At 41.4% G+C, this 24670-nt stretch overlaps 2 protein-coding genes across 2 annotated transcripts in view; one reads left to right on the top strand and one right to left on the bottom strand.

Annotated features, from left to right (window-relative positions):
• The window catches only part of LOC308077936 (uncharacterized protein), a 196499-nt gene that overhangs the window by 50790 nt on the left and 121039 nt on the right, over window positions 1–24670 (top strand). The window lies entirely within an intron of this gene.
• On the bottom strand, window positions 16587–20021 carry LOC308078251 (macrophage-expressed gene 1 protein-like; the record flags this gene model as incomplete). The annotated part of the gene is made up of 4 exons (XM_080419372.1): window positions 16587–16683; window positions 16734–16916; window positions 17445–18220; window positions 19557–20021. 4 exons carry the CDS (start codon window positions 20019–20021, stop codon window positions 16587–16589), a joined length of 1521 nt encoding a protein of 506 aa, XP_080275498.1.

Below are 24670 nucleotides of genomic sequence, written 5' to 3'. Positions count from 1 at the left end.
TATTTTTTTCTCTTGTGAAGGAGGCTGATGCACACCTCAAAGGTTGGAGACAGGTGCGTAAGTCAAAAGTGCAAAAATTAGGGAGAGATCTCTGATGGTTAAACCAAAGAATAGGACCCGCACACCGTCAGAAACTTGCAAAAAAAGTTTAGCTCTTTATTTGACGTTTCGGTCGTTAGACCTTCATCAGGACAGACAATACAGAACACAAAAAACACCAAACATTTTAAAGGCTACACCCCCAGAATGAAGGTCATCGTACATGCATCCCATTGGCTGCACCCGCAGTCTCAGACCTAAAGACACTCCCATCACCATCATATTAAAGCAACCCCAATCCCATTCACAAAATACATTTTGTGCCTGTACAAGTCATCGGGCCAGGTCTTCAACATCTATAAAAGAAGAGACGATATTAGTGGACCCAATAATAATAAAAAGACACACAGTGAGAATAAAGGTAAACATATACAAATAAAGCACAAATCTCCAACAAATTAAAAGCACAAGTCTATTACATAGCTAGTCCATCCAAATAACGCATGACTAATCACAACATAACATTAAGTACAAATTCATCATTTAAGCCTTTAGGGGCCAGTGTCTGGAGTGTGAAGATCCAGTAGGCTTCTTTTCTCTTTAAGAGAAGGTCTGTATCGCCACCTCTAGGTGGCCTCTGGATCTGTTCTATCCCCTGGAATCTAAAAGAGGATATGTCATGTTTAGCATAATTAAAATAGATAGCCACAGGATATTCGCGATAATTCCTGCGTATGGAGCTTTTGTGCTCACTGATGTTGTTTTAATTTGAGTAGTTTTGCCAACACATGCTACGCCACAGGGGCCCTGAATCATGTAAATTACATGGGTGCTATCACAGGTGATGACACTTCTAATGGGAAACTTTTTTCCGGTGTGTGGATGTCTAAAGTGCGTTAGTTTGGTTGTGTTATTAGAGATGCACCGATTAATCGGCCGCCGATTAAAAAAGACGGTTTTAGGTCAAACCGGCTGGATCGGTGCTCGGCCGGTCACTGTCATAAATTGCGATTTTATGCCGGTCAAACTGATACTGCATGGGCACTGCGCAGCAACAGCATGATGATCAAATCGTGCCAGTCGACTCGGTAAACATTAGCAAGAAGTGACAGCCTACAGATGGTGCTGATTACCTTTGAAATATAAGGATACATATATCGAATATATATATTATGGAATATATTATATATTCCATAATGCTGCACGCAGTTATAGCCTAGTCAATAGACCCCTTAACAGACGACGTCACACTGGTTGCAAGCGTCATACTGCGCAAGCGTCAAACCCATTCTGTCAGGTCTCGCTAGGGCGCGCAGCACTAGCCAACACAAGGGGTTGGGGTGTGCTGAAACCAGCGCACCCTGAAACAACAGGTTGAGAATTGATTTTATGAAACAATCACCTGTGCATCCAGTCTCAATGTTGGTAAACAAATAATTGGTCTATGCCGTGGCTGTCGGTCGGTCCATCACTGAGAGTTTAAAGGCAGTAAGTGCATCACCAGGCTTCTCACAGCGTCCATGCAGTTGAAGTTAGTTTCACTTTCAGTGACAGACAACAGCATTCAATATTGACATAACATGACATAATACTTGTGTGTGTGTGTGTGTGTGTGTGTGTGTGTGTGCTTCTCCCAGTAGAGTACACAGTAGCCCTACCTGCAGGGTTGCTTTTTGTTCCAAATAACTTACTAGGGGCCATCTGAAAAGTCCTTCATGCTGTAAGCAGCTTCCAACAACAACTCAAAAAGACGATGTGATCATATAGTCCATCCACAGTGCACTGCTGGTTTAATTCATGTGCCTACAGACGTCTTGTCATCTATCCAGCTGTAGCCTATTAAAGCTTGTTAAGACTCGTCCGAAAGTTTAACAAAGTCCACTGAGCAACAGAGAGTAGTGTACAAGTAAGACGCGCGAACGCTGGAAGCGAACGCAGCTCGAAAATATGTAATCCGTGTTATTTCACCGTGATGGGGAGAGAACTGTGTGTGTGTGTGTGTGTGTGTGTGTGTGTGTGTGTGTGTGTGTGTGTGTGTGTGTGTGTGTGTGTGTGTGTGTGTGTGTGTGTGTGTGTGTGTGTGTGTGTGTGTGTGTGTGTGTGTGTGTGTGTGTGTGTGTGTGTGTGTGTGTGTGTGTGTGTGTGTGTGTGCGTGTGTGCGTGCTTCTCCCAGTAGAGTACACAGTAGCCCTACCTGCAGGGTTGCTTTTTGTTCCAAATAACTTACTAGGGGCCATCTAAAAAGTCCTTCATGCTGTAAGCAGCTTCCAACAACAACTCAAAAAGACGATGTGATCATATAGTCCATCCACAGTGCACTGCTGGTTTACTTCATGTGCCTACAGACGTCTTGTCATCTATCCAGCTGTAGCCTATTAAAGCTTGTTAAGACTCGTCCGAAAGTTTAACAAAGTCCACTGAGCAACAGAGAGTAGTGTACAAGTAAGACGCGCGAACGCTGGAAGCGAACGCAGCTCGAAAATATGTAATCCGTGTTATTTCACCGTGATGGGGAGAGAACTGTGTGTGTGTGTGTGTGTGTGTGTGTGTGTGTGTGTGTGTGTGTGTGTGTGTGTGTGTGTGTGTGTGTGTGTGTGTGTGTGTGTGTGTGTGTGTGTGTGTGTGTGTGTGTGTGTGTGTGTGTGTGTGTGTGTGTGTGTGTGTGTGTGGCAGGCTGGTGTGCATTGTCTAAATTCCTGCACTCTGGCGCACTCGGGTGGCTGCTTACAGGCAGTGCACGCATGTGAGTCACATGGGTGCATGCAGCCAATGAGAGGTGAACACAGACGGACAGACAGACACACACACACACAACCTGAGCAGGTACATAGTAAGCTCCACTTGGTCGGAGGCACGGCTTCGCCGCGCCTCCTTCCGCGTTCGCAAACATAAGTCCCAGAGGTTAAAACAAGCCAAAACAGTGACATATGGTGATATCATTGAAAGGCAAGATACTAGACTAGACTAGAGCAGGGGTCTTCAACATTTTCAGGCCAAGGACCCCCTAGCTGAGAGAGAGATGAAGCAGGGACCCCCTCTATATTGTATAAAATTGTGCTGCAGATTAAACTTTTTTTTTTTTACTTGATCTGCTCTTTCCCCCCCCCTCTACACCTATATACCTCTTTGCCAAAAATATCAGATCTACAAGCTCATGAGCTTGTAGATCTGCTATTTTTGGCTTAAGTCCTCCTCAAAAATGGGATGCTAGTGGTTAATGTAAAAGAATATCATATCACACAAAGATTTGGCGGCCCCCCTGTAGTAACTTTGAGGACCCCCTAGGGGTCCCGGACCCCCTGTTGAAGACCCCATGACTAGTGACATAAGGTACATTTCTCACCTTGAAAACAATTAAATGCAGACATACATGCTATGTGTCTGAATGGGAAAACCTTATTTATTTTTGCTTCTAGTCAAAATAAGAAAATCATTTTGCATTAAGATGAGATTTTTTGTTAAAAAATATTACCATTTAAAAAAATTATCATTTCAATAACTGATCTCAATATGGACCCATAATTTGCCATAATCATGCAGCTCTATTACAGTGACAGCCATGACAGCAATGGTAAAAAATAAATTTTTGTAATCACTTTAGGCCTTTCGTTGTATAGTTAGGGCATCAATATTATAGCCATATCATGATATTAGACTGGATATCGTCTGTGATTGTGGATATTGTACTATTATGATATGGCGTAAGTGTTCTTTTCCTGGTTTAATCTTATTGGTACTCTATATTGGCAAATACACAAAATTAAGTACTTGTACTCGGCCTGAACAAATTCTAGTTAGTTGTTTAGCTCTTAGATAGAAAATCGGTATTGGTAAAACCGGTATCGGCAGGTCAGACTTAAAAAAAAAAACGGTAATCGGTATCGGCCAAGGATTTTTTAATCGGTGCATCTCTAGTTATTATACTGTGCACAATGGCCACAACGATAATTTCCCTTTGGTAAGGGGCAAAGGCGTGTTTGGATGGACTGTGCTGGTTTATTTTGTGCAAAATAGGCATTGACAAGGTTGTCTCGGAGATTGCGGTCACGTTTAAAAACAAATAGAGGAGGATCACAAAAGGCAGTGGTTAATTCAGGGTCTGACTGTAAAATGTGCCAGTGTTTTTTGAAGACTGATTTTATGGCTTGCAAGTAAGGGGAACTGTATCTGTATGGGCACTGATGACGTGGAGGAGAGGAGTGAGGAGACGCCCTCAGCGCCCACAGCGTCCGCGGACTTGAGCAACATTTTGACTAAGCTACTTTTACTTGTAGTGGAGTAAATTTGACCAGGGGGATCTGTACTCTTACTCAAGTAGGGGTTGAGCTTCGTCCACCTCTGCAAACGTGGCATCTTTCCATGGGGGCAGTGTTGCTTCTTGGAGCACACACAAACTCAACAAAGTAGCAAGGCCCATGCTCAGGTGCCAGTCACACATCTGTGACTGGCACACCCAGGTCGCTCAAAACGAGAGTGATTACCAACAGAAGTATATTGAGGGATTTTGGCTTTTTTTTTGGAGGCGACCCACACGTTTGGCTGCGTTGCTCATTCTACGATTGCACGATCCTTACGTTTGGAAATGATACCAGGGCTGACACCAAATAATGCTGCCACTCTGCGTAACAGAACATCAGCTTCCACTTGCCCTATTGCAATGTTTGCGTGACAAACGTGGCATCTTTCCATAGGGGCAGTGTTGCTGGTTGGAGCATACACAAACAAATGCTCAGGTGCCAGTCTGTGACTGGCACCTGAGTGACTGGCACTCTGGCAGGTCACTCAAAACAAGAGTGATAATCAGCAGAAGCATATTTGGGTATTTTGGCACATTTATTGGGGGCGCTACCTACACGTTTAGCTGTGTTGCTCATTCCACGATTGCACAATCCTTACAAGCTGCACCTTGTTGTAAAGGTGACTAATCAACGATACAAATTTTATAAAATACTGTACCAATTGGTATTATTGAAGGAGAGAAATAATCGACCAAAGTTAAGTTTCCGAACTTTTTGTGGGCAGTTTATATAAATACTAGGCTAAATGCTAATATTGTTTATAAATGTATCCATGTCTTACTGTATTTTTTTTTTAAATACTCTGGATCTGCTCTGTTCATGCTGTCAATCTTTGTAACAATTAGAGGAATTACATGTATAATGGGGGAATTGACAGTGGTAGATAACATTTCCATTATAATAAAACGCTACATGAAAACTGTAGCTCCTTGCATGCATGGGGCTGTACAGCAAGAAGCAGTTGTGACACCTTTGATTAAAAAAAAACTGGATACCTCTGTCTTAAACTACAGACACATTTCTAAGCTTCCATCCAATAGATGTTATTTTTTTCTGTTAAACTTGGTCACTTTCCATTGTCTTCCGCCACTCTATCTTGTGGAGTTCCCCAAGGCTCGATTCTTGGCCCCATCCTATCCTCCTTATACCTTCTCCCCCTAGGACTAGGAAGAAATAAAAATAAAACGTCTCCTTGAATGTCTTAATGATGTTTAAGCTGGGATGGCTCTAAACTTTTTAAATATAAATGAGGGTAAAACAGAAGTCATAGTGTTTGGACCCCATTCTACTTCTTATGCTCCCCTTTTAGACCTGGGTTCCCATGGTCTCAAACCTTGGTGTGAAAATGCACATGTTTATAAAACATGATAAGCGGATAAACGCTGTGGTTAGATCCAGTTTTTATCATTTGAGGCTTTTATCCCGATTAAATCTGTTTTTTCTTTTAATGATTTAGAGTGAGTGATACATGCTTTTATTTCCACACGTTTGGACCACTGCAATGCTCTTTATGCGGGCATAAACCAGGTCTCTATTTCACGATTGTAGTTAGTCCAAAATGCTGCAGCACGTCTTTTAACTGGAACCCGCAAGCATGATCACATCATTCCGATCCGGGCCACTCTCACTGTTCATCACAGAATCAATTTTAAGATTGAATTGTTTGTTTTTAAATCTCTGAACAAGCTGGCACCTCTCTGATCTCCTACATGATTACACCCCTCCCAGGGCCTTGAGATCCGCAGATCAGCAGAAACGTATTGTCCCAAAGACACGTTTGAAAACTTGAGGGGGCCACGCCTTTTCAGTAGCAGCCCCCTAAATTCGAACGAGCTATCTTTCCATATAAAATTTGCCCCTCCTGTTGAAACTTTTAAAGCCCGCCTTAAGTCAAATTCTTATACTTTGGCTTTTAATCCAGCTTGAATTGTGGTCCTTGTCTCTTCGCTGGCTTTTGATGTTTTATTTCTTCATGTTTTTTTAATGTTTATTATTGTAAATGTTTTATTTTATTTTAATTATGTATTACTTTTCTTGATTGTTTTATGTATTTTCTCTTGTGCAGCACTTTGGAAACCTTGTGTTTGCAAAATGTGCTACCTGTATATAAATAAAGTTGGATTGGATTTTGGTTTCTGGCCGATGATGATGGACTGTAGAATAGTGTAGGTATTGCAGAGCATATACTGCTTTCTTACCTCTGAATGCTTGTCCTTTAGCTGGAAAACAGGACTTAAATGAGCATGAGTCCTATATATGCTATATATGCTATACAAATAAAGTTTATTTATTATCTTCCTATCTATGTTTGTTATTTTTGTTTCTGCACCTTAATATTTTTGGCGTCCTCAAGTTTTGCAAACTAAACTAAGCATTTTACTGAAATTTATCATTAATTATGTGTTGTATCCTGCATTTATAACTCAATATTTTAAGTACAGTATTTAGCATATTTAATTCAGTCAAGTTTAATGAATTATGTGGTAATGAATAGCATGCCATTTAAAGTTCTTGAGCCTGCTGTGTTTAGATATCATGTCATCTATTTATCCCGGGTGCTAAAGCCACTGAGAACACTAGTCAATACAAGATTATGCAAATTATTTTTCAAAACAAATATTCATAGTTAGGATGTGGCAAATATTTTGGTCTAAATGCAACTCTTAATTTCAAAAGGTGGCTTCACACAGGAGAGAAATCTGTTGAACAGGAACATGCTTTTTTTTTCAAAGAAACAATCTGAGGTGACATATCTCATATAAAACGTTTTATCAGTCACATGACGTTGCTTATCACCAGTGGTGTAAAGTAACGCAGTACATTTACTGAAGTACTGTACTTAAGTAAAATGTTGAGGTATTCTTTACTTTACTTGAGTATTTACAACAATCAGAGACAAATATTGTACTTTAACTCCACTACAATTATTTGAAAACTTTAGTTACTTTGCAGATTTTTGATTATTATTACAAAACATACATAACCACTTCAGCCCTATTTAAACTTCTACTTTTCATTTGGATGTATGCATTTATATTGTTTTCATGCCCCGTTTCCATGTGTGTTTTCTAAGTCATAGAAGTCAGAGGTTTCTTACAGAGCCATGTTTGGAGGCAGAGTGTTATCTTGTTCAGAGTAAAAGCCAATGTTCTGTTACAGAAAATATCTTGTTAGTTCTTGTGTTTCTTTTTTACTGCTTGTCTTTACCTTGTATTATGACAGAGATCTACTTTTTAACGTCCAACTGTAGGTCAAATAGCGAAAATAGCTGATCTACAAGCTCACAACATTGTGAGCTATTTTTTGCCAAATAATCATCAATTATTGTTGACTGTCGACCTATTATGCTGTGCTCAGAATAAGGACGCTAGGGTTCATGTGGTTAAGTGACTGTAGTTGAATTGGAACACACACAGGAACACAGAAACACATGTGGAGGTCATATACTGTACACAGAGAAGAGAGAGTGAATTAAAACATATTATTCAACTTCATCATGAGCCTCAGACCACCATGCACAGTGTCTAGTGTCTGCTGGGGAAGCTTAAAGCTCAGTAACATTGGACTCTGTAGCAGTGAAACAGTCTGACAGACCCATTGATTGATTTAATACTTTATTAGTCAGACATGTAAACAACACGTGGTACAGTAAGACATTAAGGCTTAAAGCAGTGGTTTTCAACCAGTGGTCCGGGGACCACCAGTGGTCCTTGGGGGGCTACCAGGGGTCCCCGGCAAAATTAGTTAACATAGCCTCCGAATCATTTTAACCACTTAGCTTTGGCTATTCAAAAATAGCAGATATACAAGCTCATAGCACGGCACAGAGTGCCGTGCTATGAGCTTGTAGATCTGCTATTTCTTGAAAATGTGTGCAAATCTTTGAATATACATCTTTTTCAAAGAGAACATTAACTCAAATCTTCTCTTCTGGGGGTCCCATGGCACAAAACATTTTCAGATGGTGGTCCGTGGCCAAATGTATATCAATTTAGGGGTCCCTCCCTGGCATGAAAAAGGTTGAAAACCCACTGGCTTAAAGGATAACACAAAAAAGTCCTGGGGACTTGTTTCCATTGTGATCCTATGTATTCAATTCATCAACTTAGAATGAAAAATTAACACAATAATACATGTCATCAACACATACAAAACACTAAAAGACCAATTATAACCCCGTTTTAGACGGAGGTCTAATAGCCGACTATGGCTCACTGGGTATTATGTACAAAAGAGACATTTACATTTTCCTCTCCTTGAAGTCTCCTTTTTTTCAAGATGTTTCCTGTTTTTCAGGCAATTTTTTTTTGCAAAACGCGAAGGAAAACAAAAGCCTGGAGATCGAGGCTAGTCTACAGTAACTTGGTAAAGTGCGCCCCCTACAGTTGATGCAGATATGACGCTGGGCAGCTGTCACCTCACAGGTGAAATGAATCAGTATTTTAGTGAAAGAGACAATAAAAGACACCAGTTTGGAGCGCAGGGAACAAACCGTTTTTGACCGCTTTTTTACGGGTGATTTTTCCATGTCATATAACCTGTCTTTGGAAACAGAAGACAAGCTGTGCTTGTACAAGGACTTTTTAATTTTTTTAATTTTTTTTTAGTGCATCTTTGGATTTCAGTAAAGCTCCATAAACGTCATCTCTGTCTTGAGGAGTCTGTGAGTACCTTGGTCCAGTTTCTACCGAATTAATGTGCAATTACAGTAAACCCCACCTGTATCTATGTGTCTTAAAACAGTGGTTCTCAAACTTTTTCATGTCAAGGACCCCCAAATTGACACTTATTAGCCCGCGGACCCCCATTTGAAAAGATAAGCCAGGGTCCCCATAAGAGAAGATTTTTACGCCTCTAGCAGTGATTCTCAATCATTGTATTTTAAGGACCCCCCCCCAGTTTGACATGCATTAGGGCTACGGACCCCCATTTAATGGCATTTCTATCTCTGGGACCCCAATTCATATTGTAAAATCAATGTTAATTTAACTCTGAGAGTGTACAAATGGAACAAATGGACCCGTTAGGGTCCATTTGGTTCCATTTGTACACTCTCAGAGTTACAGACCGATAATGGTCCATTTGGTTCCTATAAATCATTTAGCTGGGGACCCCCATGGTACCCCTCAAGTACCCCTGGGGGTCCCCGGACCCCACTTTGAGAACCAATGTCTTAAAAGCCTACAGCAAGCTAGTGTAAGTGGTAGCCCTGATACATGACTGTCATACCATGACAGTCATGGAACCGAAAGTTCCTGGTTAAGGGGTGTTCAATTTTTTTTTACATTGACAACTCTCACATGTACATAAACGTTCAGATTTCAAATATAAAGTGCTTACCCACGAGCCACGGATGTTACAAGTTATCCGTTCCGCGATAAGTACCCGTATCTCCCGTATTGTTCAATAAAAAGCATTTTAACCCGATCATCAGAGTGCAATACACCTCCCAACCATTAGTGTCGCATGGTTGAAAGAATCGGAGAACATTTGGAGAAAATGGCCGGCGATCGGATTACAATGCTTTTTATTGAACCATACGGGAGATACGGGTACTTATCGCGGTCCGGGTCGCCTTGTAACATCCGTGGCTCGGGGGTAAGCACTTTATATTTGAAATTTGAACGTTTATGTACATGTGAGAGTTGTAAATGTAAAAAAAAATCGAACACCACTCTTAACCAGGAACTTTCGGTTCGGCTTTGCGTCATGTGAACCATGGCTAGAGTAAGTGGCAAAAGGAATTTGCGACTTTTGGGAAATTATGCCACTGTAATTAGTCCCCTCAGTCAACTGGTCCTGATGCTCAACAGACAGAGTATTATTAGACCAGGGGTCTTCAACGTTTTCAGGCCAAGGACCCCCTAGCTGAGAGAGAGATGAAGCAGGGACCCCCTCTATATTGTATAAAAGTGTTTCAACTTTTTTTTATTTACTTGGTCTGCTCTTTTTCCCTCTTCTACACCTATACTTCTTTGTCAAAAATAGCCGATCTACAAGCTCACAACGCTGCGAGGCGTTGTGAGCTTGTAGATCTGCTATTTTTGGCTTAGGTTCTCCTCAGAAAAAAGATGCTAGGGTTCAAGTGGTTAAGGTAAAAAAAAAAATCGTATCACACAGAGATTTGGCGGACCCCCTGTAGTAACTCTGAGGACCCCCTAGGGGTCCCGGACCCCCTGTTGAAGACCCCTGCATTAGACCCTAATAATAAGAGAAGTGCGTACAGCCTTCGCACGGGTCAACATCCACAAGGCAGCCGGACCTGATGGGATTCCAGGCCGGGTCCTTAAGGCATGTGCAGACCAGCTGGCGGGTGTCTTCGCTGACATCTTTAACCTCTCCCTCTCCCAGGCTGTGGTCCCTGCAGGGTTCAAAATGTCAACCATTGTGCCCATTCCCAAAAAGGCCAAAGTGACATGCCTGAACGACTGGAGACCTGTCGCTCTCACCCCGATCGTCAGCAAGTGCTTCGAGAAACTGGTGAGGGAATACATCAGCTCCACGCTACCTGCCTCGCTGGATCCGTGGCAGTATGCATACCGCAAAAACAGATCCACCGACGACGCTATTGCCATGGCTCTCCACACCGTCCTCTCGCACATGGACAACAAGCTACTGAAGGACAAATATGTACGTATGCTGTTCGTGGACTACAGCTCAGCATTCAACACCATTGTCCCAGCAATACTTGACAAAAAGCTCAGAGACCTAGGGCTACACCCAAGCATGTGCGACTGGATACAGGACTTCTTGTCCAACCGACATCAGGTGGTGAGAATGGGCAGCATCACATCCGACCCCCTGACCCTCAACACCGGAGCACCCCAGGGATGCGTGCTGAGCCCTCTCCTCTACTCCCTGTACACGTATGACTGCACAGCCACACATGTCTCCAAACACCATCATAAAGTACGCGGACGACACGACAGTGATAGGCCGAATCGTCAACAACGACGAGTCTGACTATAGAGAGGAGATCAACTCACTGGCACTCTGGTGCCGGGAGAACAACCTCTCTCTTAACGTCGACAAGACCAAAGAACTGATCGTGGACTTCAGGAGGCCGCGGAGAGACCATGCGCCCATCCTCATCGACGGTGCTGCAGTGGAAAGGGTCAGCGAGTTCAAGTTCCTCGGAGTACACATCGAGGAGGACCTCAAATGGGAGACGCACACCACACACGTGAGGAAAAAGGCTCAGCAGCGACTGTACTGGCTCCGCCGCCTGAAGAAGCTCGGAGTAGGACATCGCATCCTCAGGCTGTATTACAACAGTTCTGTTGAAGGCATCCTAACAGGCTGTGTCACGGCCTGGTACGGGAACTGCACTGCCCGAGAAAAGATCGGCAGAGCAAATAATGGGAAGCGAGCTCCCAGCGCTCCAGGAACTGTACAAAAAGCGGTGCGTGGTCAAAGCCAAGCGCATCATCAAGGACAAGCACCACCCAAGTCACAGACTGTTCAAACCCCTACAACGACCGTGACCGGGCAAGGGGCTCTACCGCAGTATCAAGAGTTCCACCACCAGGTACTGGTGCAGTTTTAATCCGGCTGCTGTCAGAATGCTGAATGAGGCATAAGCCTTGTTCAGCAGCCTGACAACAGGCGGTGCAGACTTTTCTGGCTCTTCCTGAACACACCTGTGGATTATACCAGGGACAATGACTTGGACTTAGCTCCCCCTCGGACACACCTGTGGACTACACCAGGTACAAATGAGTTTTTGTTGCACTCCCTCATGGAGCTACTTGCGGATTATACTAGGGTCAGTCCACCCTAGGTGGACACGCACTGACCGTTTGCACCTTAATCCCATGTATAACGCACTGACTTTTTTTGTCTTTTTTTATTGTGCTCTTTTTCTCTAAGCACCTTAACGTCCATATGTATATCATGCACAGTATAAGTATAACATGCACAGTATACATACATTGCTGCTATGCTCAGGCACCTTAGTTTTTTATTATCTCAGGTACTTTGTAAATATGTAGATAACTTGTCTGGCCTTCTGTTGCTCTCTTGTTTTGATCTCCTTCCCACTTGCCCCCCACCCCATCTTCTCCCCCCCCCCCCCCCCCTCTTCTTTCTATGGAAATTAACGTTGCGATGGGAACGATGTACAAAAACGAATTTCACCCACTTTTTTATCTTGTAAGCCTGTGATGTGACAATAAAACTGATTCTGATTCTGAGATTCTGAGACCCTAATAATCACCACTAGTAGCATTAGACCCACTTAGCCTACTAATAACCAGAACATTGACATAATTTCTTGGCAAATCCAATCCAAGCAAAAGCAAATTATCAATAAAGAAAAATATGAAACCCATTTGATCAAAACAACAAAAACCCATATTATACTTGAATGCTTTCTGGCTCTTATTAGGCAGCGTGAGACAGAATATTTGACCACAGTGATTAATAAACTGAGTACAGACACAGAGTGTGCACAGCCTGGACATAGAGAAAGGCTGTCAAACCTGAAGCTTCACTTCTTGACCACATGTAAATATAAAGATGAAAGAAAACAAAAGGGCGACACCAGCCAATCTCCTACTTGTTGTGTGAGAGTTGTGACGGGAGGTTGCCGGTTAGATTCACTGGACCGGCAGGAAAGATCTGGGTGGAGAAGTGAATGGTCACCACTCACCCCTCCCCAACACCGCTGAAGTGCCCTTGAGCAAGGCACTGAACCTCCAACTGCCGCTCAGTGGCCAACAGTATAAGACTGTGGTTGTACTGGTCAGCTCCCAGTACAACATTATAAGACTGTCGACTGTGATTGTACTGGTCAGCTCCCAGTACAACAGTATCAGACTGTGGTTATACTGGTCAGCTCCCAGTACAACAGTATTAGGCTGTGGTTATACTGGTCAGCTCCCAGTACAACAGTATTAGGCTGTGGTTGTACTTGTCAGCTCCCAGTAAAACAGTGTCAGACTGTGGTTATACTGGTCAGCTCCCAGTACAACAGTATCAGGCTGTGGTTATACTGGTCAGCTCCCAGTACAACAGTATTAGGCTGTGGTTGTACTGGTCAGCTCCCAGTAAAACAGTGTCAGACTGTGGTTATACTGGTCAGCTCCCAGTACAACAGTATCAGGCTGTGGTTATACTGGTCAGCTCCCAGTACAACAGTATCAGGCTGTGGTTGTACTGGTCAGCTCCCAGTACAACAGTATTAGGCTGTGGTTATACTGGTCAGCTCCCAGTACAACAGTATTAGGCTGTGGTTGTACTGGTCAGCTCCCAGTACAACAGTATCAGACTGTGGTTGTTGTACTGGTCAGCTCCCAGTACAACAGTATCAGACTGTGGTTGTACTGGTCAGCTCCCAGGTTTTAATGTGTGTGTCCACAGGCCGTTGCTGAAAATGAGCACTACCCTGGGTAAATTACTGCCTGAATCTCATAAGCCCATTATCTCCCCTGGACAAAGGAGGATTCACTCTTTGTGAGCAGTGGATGTGGGAGAGTTGCAGTTACATCTCTGCGTCAGAAGAGGACAGTAGAGGACATAACATTTACACATTGTAGCTTTAAACTCTTGCCAATTTCCTAACACTTTATAGATTATAAATTAGACCTGCTAGGCCAGGGTTCCTTTCCAGGTAGTTATAACATTCAGTGCTTGTCCAGGGTCCGGTCAAAGGGGGGTGAATATAGCAGAGTTGCCTTGCCTGAAGCCCACAAACATAATATCTCCCTTGGTCAGGGGGGGATGTATTAGCAACATATGGTTAGGTGGTTATGATTACATTTATTTAATGTGGTTGCTTGTAGTGTAATAATACAGGTTTTTGATTGATTGAATACTTTATTAACAGTTTGGCAAAAAAAGAACAGAAAGTAGGCTACAGTTCTATACAAGGTCTGCTAAAAGGATTAAATAGAAAGCACTATGGCTTGTTTACATTCATCGAAACATTTAATGACAGACAAATATACAATACCATGCAAAAACAACATATAAACGAGTAGTAAAAAAAAAGAAAATATATGCACAGAGCCTCTCTTATACTGTATATTGTCTTATGTATGTATTTTTTTTTTGTGTCATGTCAAATGTATGTACTGTTTATGTGTGACATACATGGCTGCTGGGTCGCAAGACAAATTTCAGTGTGAACTGACAATAAAGTATTATCGTTATTGTTATGTTATCTCCATATACAGTACCTCTTCGGATGGTTTTTGAGCTGTTAAATATTGGTGGTGTGAATAGACCTACTATTACATAACATATATTTAGTGTGTGCAATTAGAAGCTGTCTCTGCTCTGATAACTTGTCAGTTTTCAATTGATATAACGCACTTGCCACGTGTGCCTTGTAAGTCAATACAAAATGTAATTGAATGTTGGAGGCAAAATATAAGAACAATGTTATTTCTAGAATCTGGATAGGCCTATTACATGGTTAACACTGTCGGAAGGGAGCTGGCCGGGTGGTTTCAATGCGTGATATGTAACTACAGCCCCATTAATACTGCTTGGCGATTAGTTGAATGAAAGAACGAGACCGTCCCCTTCCTACCAAAAAGGGAGTGGCGTAACATTCAAATAACTCCCGAAACTCCAATTGCCAGCAGCTAACACGGTTTCAACTGGCTGGCTGCTGCTGCTTTGCTTGTTGCGTCATAGAAACCATAGACCTAGGATAGTAACGCCTGTTGAATGATGGTTGGATCCAATTGGCCATCTCATTGGATGGTCACAATGGGGCGTTTCATAGAGTACAGTAGTAACAAATGTGTGTTTCATGATGGTAGCGTCTATTGGTCCCAGTGGTGGAAAAAGTACTTGCATTCTTTACTTAAGTAAAAGCATCAGAAATACTCTGTTACAAGTAAAAGTCCAGAATTCAAAATTTTATTGAGTAAAAGTACAAAAGTATTGGTATCAAAATGTACTTAAAGTACCAAAAGTAGAAAGTATTCATTCTGCATTTCATAAGTTTTCAAAAGTATAAAAATCATTTGAAAATAGCAGATCTACAAGCTAAAGTACCTCAAAATTGTACGTAAGTACAGTACTTGAGTAAATGTACTTAGTTACTTTACACCACTGCTAGATCGTATATTCTGGAGGGCCAGTAGCTTGAGTGTGATTGGCTAACTGCTTGCCTGCTTGTAGTAACGCTAAGATTAAATTTCGTTGCAACAATTTAAATTGTGCTGTGCAGACACTCATTTGAAAGTGTGAAACTTTTAAAAATGTCACCTGCTTACACAAACCCCTTTATCACATTTTTATTCATAGGTTGAACATCATATCTTGTCATTGAAATCGTTTTTGTTTGTTTGCAGTTGCAACTTTATAAAAATACTTTCCAGTAAGAAAAAAGTGTTTTCTGTCCAGTGTGCCAAGTTCTGCCAATAAGTCCAGACGTTGTCCCTTCAGTAGCTCTTAAAGAAAGTTCATCTAAATGCACGTTTATAAAGATTTATTCTCCATCACAAAGCACATTCCCCATTGACAATGATAGTAAATTTCTCCCATGTATCCCAATTCTAGGGACGTTTTTCCATTCATTGTTATTGTATGTACGATGAGCTGATTTATCTATTTATATTATGATTATTTAGGTCAGGTGACCATATTGCAGCGGCTCTAAATTAAGTAACTATTTTGTTAACTTGTCAAATTAAACCAAATGGAAATGTAAAAAAAACAACAACAACCCTTTAACAATCCCTTTATTTTCAGGCCCAAACTACATGACAAATTGATCAAATAATGTTTATGCACCAATTTGAAAGATCCACACAATTCAACACATCAATCACAAAAATACTTAATGTATTTAAAAAAGACAAAAAAATAAGCTTAAATTGAATTAGAGAATTATTGTAAGTTGCAGTGGCAGTAGCAAGTTATTAATCCCAAGAACTTCATACAATAGCTATACTGTATGTCATTTGCCTGATCATGTATATTTGCTGGATGACACTTGATTACCCACTATATGTGAGATTTGCAATTAAGCAAGCATATATATATATATATATATATATATATATATATATATACATACATACATACATACATACATACATACATACATACATACGATACATATAATAAATGAGTTAATTCATACACAATCGAAAATAAGGAAGCTCAATGTATAATCTTAAACTAAAACTATTGTTTGATTCTTTGTGAAGAAATAAAAGTTCAATCTGCAGTTTCCTTACTTGAGTCAAATAAACATGTTGATAAGCATGTTGCTCTCAAGGCTGTTCCATTTCATACAACCTGCTTCTCTGCCCCTGGCATCTTTTCCTCACTGTAAGTATCCTCCCTGTGGCTGTGCTTTTTACACAACGGCAAACCCTTCTTCCACCTGACAGTGAGCACCACACCTACAATCATTAAGGTGACCAGAGCTATTACCCCAAGCCTGCCTTCTCCCCTGAGACATCAGCAGAATCTGTGGCAGACCTCTTGATCACATCCTGGACATCGTCCGTTGCAGCCCTTGTCCATGATTTTGATTGACCCACTTTGACCCATGACTGTTTCCCTTCTGTCAACACCTTGATTGTGTTGTTGGATTGCAGACCTATCACTGGAGGTCTAGTGAAAGGAGGTAAACGAACTGGCAGTAGCTGCTTAACTCTGAATTCAACTGACTTGACACAGTAGTAAATGGGACAGCCGTCACTGACTGTGACTAAATGCTGGCTGTACTGGGGAGGACAGTGACTTTGGCCTTCTGTCAAAGGGTTAGTTGAGTCACAACTGAAAAAACCTCCAAAGGGCACAGCGTCTGCAAGTAAATATTCTTGACTAAGACAGATCATTACATCACTCAGGAATTTATGTGGATAGAAGTGTTGAGGACAGCTTCTACGTTTGGTGATGGGGTTATTTACAGAGTGGCCATAGAAACCTCCAAACATGAATCCTATCTGCTCTGTAGGACCACTGGAATAGCACCAGTATGTATAGACTTTAGCCGATCTGACTTGGACAACATCCCTACATACGTCTCTATTGCATGTTGAAAGCCCTAAAAATCCACATGAATAGGTGTCCGTTTCACATACTTCTACAGAAAATGGTTCCTCTCTCTCCTCAGTGTTTAATAATTGTTGCTTGTACGGTGAGCGGCAAGTGTAGTCATCTGTATCTGCGTTTTTCGGAACCAGTTCCAGGCAGAGCTGACTTGCTCCCTCACACCGCCGGTAGACTCCACCAAGACTGTGGTCTGTGGCTTCCTCATCACAAGAGTCGTCATCAACATTAGCTTGAAAGTTAAAGTTTTTTGAGTCATAGTTGGTACAGCCAGGGTGGGTGTTAACTCTGTAGTAGCGCTCTATGGCCTGCTGCAGGGAGAGAGCCACCTTGTTAACGATTGGCTCTGGCAGATCAGGAAGTGTGTTGGTGTTTAAGACATAATGTAGTGGCAGACCTGACCGGTCAATACCAACAAGATTATTTCTGGTGCTTTCTTGCCACTTGTCAAGATGCATGCCAGGGTAGTAGGGTGAACCTCCGTGGCCCTCCATGAAGGAGGAAGTGATGCTACTACCATATTCACTTTGCTTTGATGACTCTTGTTTGTAACCAATTTCTGCATCAATTGTAAACAAAGAAAAAAAATTATCGCCAGCTGATAATTTGATAGAAGTCATAGCAGAGTCATCGCCTGAGAAGTGGGATAAGTCGATGTAGTCCTCTTTAACTAAGTTAGCCCCTGCATCAACACTAGTTATCACATGTGTTCCATAATCAGCCACTAGCTTCTCTGACAGGTAAGTGGCTAGCCTCGTTTGCTTATTTATGATAGCATCTGCGATATCCTCTACTTGTTGAACAAAGTGGGAGTTGAGTTTGAAGTCAGGATTAGCCATTACTGTGTACAAGTGGTTCCGTATCTAGGAAAATGAAAGCATGAGAGAAACAAAACGTGAATTAATGAGTGTAAAAATAAGAAGACAAAATCTACATTTATGTGTCACTACTCATACAGAAACAAGCAGCAAAATTAAGTTATGTATGGTCCTCAGAAAAACCTTGCCACAACAACATAACAATAACAATAATGAAAACTAAAATAAAAAAGAGAAGAAGCCTTTCTGCAGTAGCAACATAAGCATTTTTATGTACACAACAGAGCCTTGTGTATATAAAACCAAAAAAATGCTGTAGTAACATCACCGTAACATTAAAGAAAGAAACGTTTTTTGTTTTCTTGTCTGTCTTTTAGCCTTTGCACTGTTTATTTTCTTTTTTGTTTCTCAGCTGGGTTTTCCACTGCCAGTTTAGCCACACCACACCAGACCTTTTCGCCTCACATGGCCCAGCACCCAAAAGATCTGCGGTTTCCGTTACACAAAGGTACCAGTAAGCTACCCTCTCTCAAATCCACAGGTATGCTTAGCAGACTCAGGTCATTGACATTCCTGTGTAGTGTAAGTACATAAAATGTAAAGTGTAAAAATGGAACTAAATGGATGTTGTTAATAAAACTGTTCATTAACAACAAATGTTAACGAATCATAGGAACAACGGTGCGAATCACAACACATTTAGTGAAAAAATATATACATATAAAAAAATAAAAAAGTCCTGGGGGAGAGCAAATAAGTCCTCACTTTAGTCTACCGAAACATCATGACCGCAGCCAATCAATAGCAAGCACATTACCGGTTTGGCTCCGTTTGGCTTAGCTCAGACCTACCCTGGAGTGGTGCCAAAATTGGTACCCTTTCGGACCCCTTTGGCCCAACTTAGCCCACTTTGGCCCTGGTCCTTGTACAGTATATGGAAACGGCGACATAGGTAGGCTGTGTGGTGTGGTGTGGTGTGGGGACTTGCAGTGGAAACCCAGCATTAGATATACAGTATAGAATGCATTCATCCTTAGTTGTCTATACACAAACGTGGACTATAGATGAGACTGAATGTAAATCTGTTCATTGACCCTAAGAACATTTATTACAGATACATATCATAAATACAGATACAAGCAGCGAAATGCTGGTAAGGTCCTCTGATAAACTGTGACACAACAACATAACAATAACGAAAACAAAAGAAGAGAAGAAGCCTTTCAGCAGTAATTAGCGCAACACCATGTGTATATAAAGAGTAGAAGTTAAACGCATTAGTAACATCACCATAATATTAAAGAAATGTCAATTAATGAGTCCATAATATTCCACATTTGCAAGATCAGACAAAAATGCAACAACATAGACCTAAACTCACTTGTACTCTGGTCATGGCAGTGTTGTGATTGATTTGGTTGGTTTTCACCCTCTGATTTTCAGCAGAGAACTTTCCATTCAGTTCTCCCAGATCTTCAAATATGCCAGACGCATCTATATTGATGGTAAAAGATGTGGAACTTTTGTGCGCCAGCCAGGAACTGATGATTTCTGCGTAGGTCTGAAAATGTGTCATTTTCCGGGGGATGGCGTACACCTCGTTCGGAACGAAGTAGATCCCGTCCTCGGTGGTCTGGCACTGGGAATAGCTGAAATCCATCACCCGACCCATTTCTATGTTCCTCAGGTTGTCCCAGCCTCCTCCAGGCAGAACCTCCAGAGCTGTGATGGAGAGGCTGGTGGAGGAACGGCATTGTAGAAACCAGCTGGCAGGGCGACGGACAGGGGCAGGGGAGCAGACATGGAGGACGGAGAGAACAAGCAATGTTGCTGCTCTCAGGGCCATGGCTGAGTGAGACATGAGCACATGAAGCACTTTATTATATATTGCATCAAGTCTGACAGTTGTAGGAGGGACTTCAAATGGACATCCCCTAAGTGTAAAGGCTATAATTATTTTTCTTTTTTTATTATTAAAGAAGGAAACACTTCCTTGTGTTTATGTGCTGGAACTGACTATATAAATACTTGGCTAAATGCTAATATTGTTTATAAATGTATCCATGTCAAAATAAATATATCTTTTTTTGTTTATTGCAGATTTCTGTTTATTGCAGAAACGTATTGTCCCAAAGACACGTTTCAAAACTAGAGGGGACCGCGCCTTTTCAGTACTGGCCCCCTAAATTATGGAACAAGCTACCTTTCCTCCCGTTAAAACATGTAAAGCACGCCTTAAGTCTCATTTTTATACTTTGGCTTTTAATCCAGCTTGAATTGTGGTCCTTGTCTCTTTGCTGGCTTTTGATGTTTTATTTTCTTCATGTTTTTTAATGTTTATTTATTTTTCATTTTGTTTAACTTTTTTTGATTGTTTTATGTATTTTCTCTTGTGCAGCACTTTGGAAACCTGTGTTTGCAAAATGTGCTACCCGTATATAAATATAGGACAGGACTTGCATTAAATGAGCATGAGTCCTATCTTCCTATCTACTGTATGTTTGTTATTTTTGTATCTGCACCTTAATATTTTTGACGTGCTCGAGTTTTGCAAACTAAACTAAGCATTACACTGAAATATATCATTAATTATGTGTTGTATTCTGCAGGTATAACTCAATATTTTAATTACAGTATTTATCATGTTTAATTCAGTCAAGTTTAATTAAAGGTAGTGTAAGTGATTTGCAAAGTTTCAAATAATTGCAAAATGGGTCTATGTTCTGATAGTGCTCGTTACTATAGAGTGTCCTGTCCATATAAAGAGTCTCCATGTCTCTCCAGCTCTTTATAAAACAGAAAATGTATTTTGTAGTTTTTTTTTTTTTGTAGTTCTTTTCATTTCCAATTTTATCCAAACAGGACAGAGAACTCAATCAGGACACATATTAAACAAGTGAAATTGGAAGTGATGACACTAAGAAATGAGCATGCAAAATTTGAACTGAAAACTATACAAATTAAGCTTAAAAATGGGTACTTTCTCCTGATTGGCTGAGATTTTGACACCTACCGAAAAATGTATTTTCTGTTTATTAAAGAGCTGGAGAGACAGGGAGACATCTGTTACTGAAAAAACACTCTATAGCAATGATTACTATCAGAATATAGTATTTTAACCTTTTAAAAAAATACTTTTTGTTTTTACCAAAAAATATCACTTACCCTACCTTTAATTATGTGATAATGAATAGCCTGCCATTTGAAGCATCATGAGCCTGTTGTGTTTGGATATCATGGCATCTATTTATCCCCGGCGCTAAAGCCACTGAGAACACAGCCTCGTTCCCATCTGCGAACAGAAAAGCCTGGTCAGGTTATTCTACTTAGTGTCAATATTCATTTTCACTAGAGTATAAGTAAGTTGATATGATAGGTCAAATTTAAATCGTAGTCATAAAAAGCCAGTACACTCTTAGTTCTACAAACCAGTAGATATTCGTTCATGTTGACCTATTGGCCTAATGAAATGGGACTAATAGTAAATTAATGAAAAGTTCAAAGAATGCCTTACACAATACAGTATATGAAGTGGGGAATGCATGAGTTTAATATCCCCAACAATTACAACAGATCAGTATAACGGCCTTCTTCACTGCTGCCTGAGGAAGAGATTTGAGCCACTGCTGAGTGGTCTGTATGTACATGAGCCTAATCCAAATGCTGTAGAGGTAGCCATATTTGAAGCTGTCAATAAATACGTATTGTTGGCAGTAGGCCTATACAGTGGCTATGCATATTATACATATGGTTATTATTATAGAGGTTGCTGTCTTTTCAAAGGACAGTGTTACTTGAGGACAGGAGGAGATCATGTTCTACCAGCTAAACTATTTTGTTGTTTGGCAAGGTAACTTCAATAGTTGTTATTTCCATGAAGGTGAACAGGTATTCTATGTTGATGAGAAAATCTAAAGGTATGGAACAATGGAACAATGGAACAATGGGAAAAGATACCTGAGTGTCAAAACAGAAACGTACTTGATGAGAGATTAATGAACAGAGTGACAGCATTTCAAGGAATGCAGTGTCACAATAGTTTGATGCCAGGGCCCAGTGATCAGAGGTGAGGTCTGATGGTGATGGTGGACCCCCAAGCTGTGGATCAAGGGTTTCCATAGATTATGATTGTGAAGTGTTATTATAGTTGTAGGCCAGAGCTCAGGCACTGAGCTGGGCTCCGTTTTAAGATTGGCATTATTGTCTCCGCCAGGCCGAAAGGCATGGCGAGAGAGTATGTTTTGCCCCCTGTCCGTCCTTCCGTCCGTCCGTCCGTCCGTCCGTGTATCCGTCTGTCCGCAGCTAATCTCTGGCACCGTTGGCTTGATCGCAGCAAAACTGTGCACACACACTCCCTGGATGCCAATTCAGAACCTCTGCCCCAAAATTTTCACATGGGCCTGTTATAGCACCAGGAGGCCGCTTTTTGAAAAACACATTTATTTACTGTAATCCTACAGATTTGGTCCAAACGTCACACGAATCGGTACACAGTATCTCTATAGTCATTAAACGAAACATGTCTTTCAGATTTTTCATAATTCATCCTGATTGGCTAAAAATGTCTTCCAAAGTTTGCAGGAGTGCTCTGTTTTGAACAAAATGCCTCAAATCATGAACACAGCGTGCAATTACCTTGAAATTTTGCACGTACATTTCCACTATGCAGAGGATGAAATGCCAATTGAAAATGTTCAAATCAGCCTCATGGTGGCGCTATAACAGGCCGATTCGTGTTTTTACCCATAACTGCACCGATCTGTGTAAAACTTTGTAAGCGCACTCCCTAGAGGTCAAGGAAAAACCCTTGCCCTGCATTTTTCACATCTGCCTTTTATAGCGCCACCAGGTGGCCGACTTATGTAAAACTATTTTTTTAATATTACTCCTTCCGATTTTATCCACATTTCACGCAAATCGGTACACATGATTGATTTGTTTGATTTTTCATATTCCATCCTGATTGGCTAAGATTTACATCTAAAGTTTGCAGTAGTGGCTTGTTTTGAACAAAATGCCGCAAATCATGAACGCAGCATCCGATTGCGGTCAAACTTTGCACGCACATTCACACTATGTTGAGGAGCAAATGCCACCCTTTTAACATTGGCCTGTTATAGCGCCACCAGCAGGTCTAATTTAGCAAAACAATTGTTTTGAACAAAATACCTCAAATCATGAATGCAGTGTCCGATTGCCGTGCAAGGCCTGAGAAGAAATGCCTACCTTTTCACATTGGCCTATTATAGCGCCACCTGGAGGCCACAATAACCTACCTGACCTGGCGGAGACCTGTGCTCCGAGGAGCACTTTTTCTAGTTATTTTTCTTCTCCTTCTTCTTCTGCCACTTTTCGCAGTTCTGGCTTAACCGTGCATACGCCTTTTACGAAACTCGGCCATATGGTAGATGGTTATGAAAAACTATCAAGAAATAATTCTCACACTCATTCGTCAAAGGGTGGCGCTATAGCACTCAATTGAAAGTGCCAACTTTGAACAGGTACAACTCATGCCCTGTTTGACCTACAGCCATGAAACTTCGATACACATATGCGTCTTCATGCCCGACAACTTTCGGGGTCTGACTTTTGACCTCTGACCTTTAGATCTCCCACCATTTTGAATGAAATGAAAAACATTCATTGGCTCTTAAAAGCTTAATTCTTTCACTTATGGAAAATCCGCCGCTAACGTTTTGTCAGCAAAGGTCATGTGTAAAATGTTTCGTGCAGATTGCTCAAAAATCCCAGCTCTCTCTCTCTCTCTCTCTCTCTCTCTCTCTCTCTCTCTCTCTCTCTCTCCAGGCATTGCGTGAGAGCAACAACAAAATAAAAAAACAGGCACACATACCTCCAGGCTCATTTTATAATACCTCCATGAGTCACTTTTGATAGAAACACATAAGCAGGTGATACATTACACTAAATTATCTGTCATCATTCACTTTGGTTTTCTCCCCACAGAGTTGATTATTGCATGGAATATTTGTCCTCTGTGAAGGTAAACTAAGGGGATAAACGCTCATTTCAAAGGTATGATGATCGCTTCTTTCTTGTCACATCTTGTGTGAATGTTTGTGAATGTTTGAGCTATTCCTTCAGTATGACTTTTGGGGCTGTTATTGACATGCATTACTAAGCTCTTTAGTGACAAAAAATGCAAAGTTAATAACCGTGACATCATACAGAGGCAGTGGTGGATCCCGAGCGGGCCTAGTGGCCCCAGGGCCAGGGGCGGCCCTCTAGAATTATGGGCCGACTGATATCCACTGTTCCAGAGCCAGAGTCCGACCCTTAATTAAATTAAAACTACATAGGCCCCCACATAGAGAGCCCCCCGTCCAGCTCTCGTCTATTGAATTTGTATTTTTTGCCCTGTGTCCGTCCGTCTGTCCGTCTGTCTGTCAGCAGCTAATCTCCAGCACCGTTGGCCCGGTCACTGCGAAACTGTGCACACACACTCCCTGGATGCCAATTCAGAACCCCTGGCCCGAA

The sequence above is a fragment of the Gymnoscopelus braueri genome, assembly GCF_963280865.1.
Source record: "Gymnoscopelus braueri genome assembly, chromosome: 22".
NCBI lineage: Eukaryota > Metazoa > Chordata > Actinopteri > Myctophiformes > Myctophidae > Gymnoscopelus > Gymnoscopelus braueri.
This window is presented reverse-complemented; position numbering and strand designations above follow the sequence as displayed.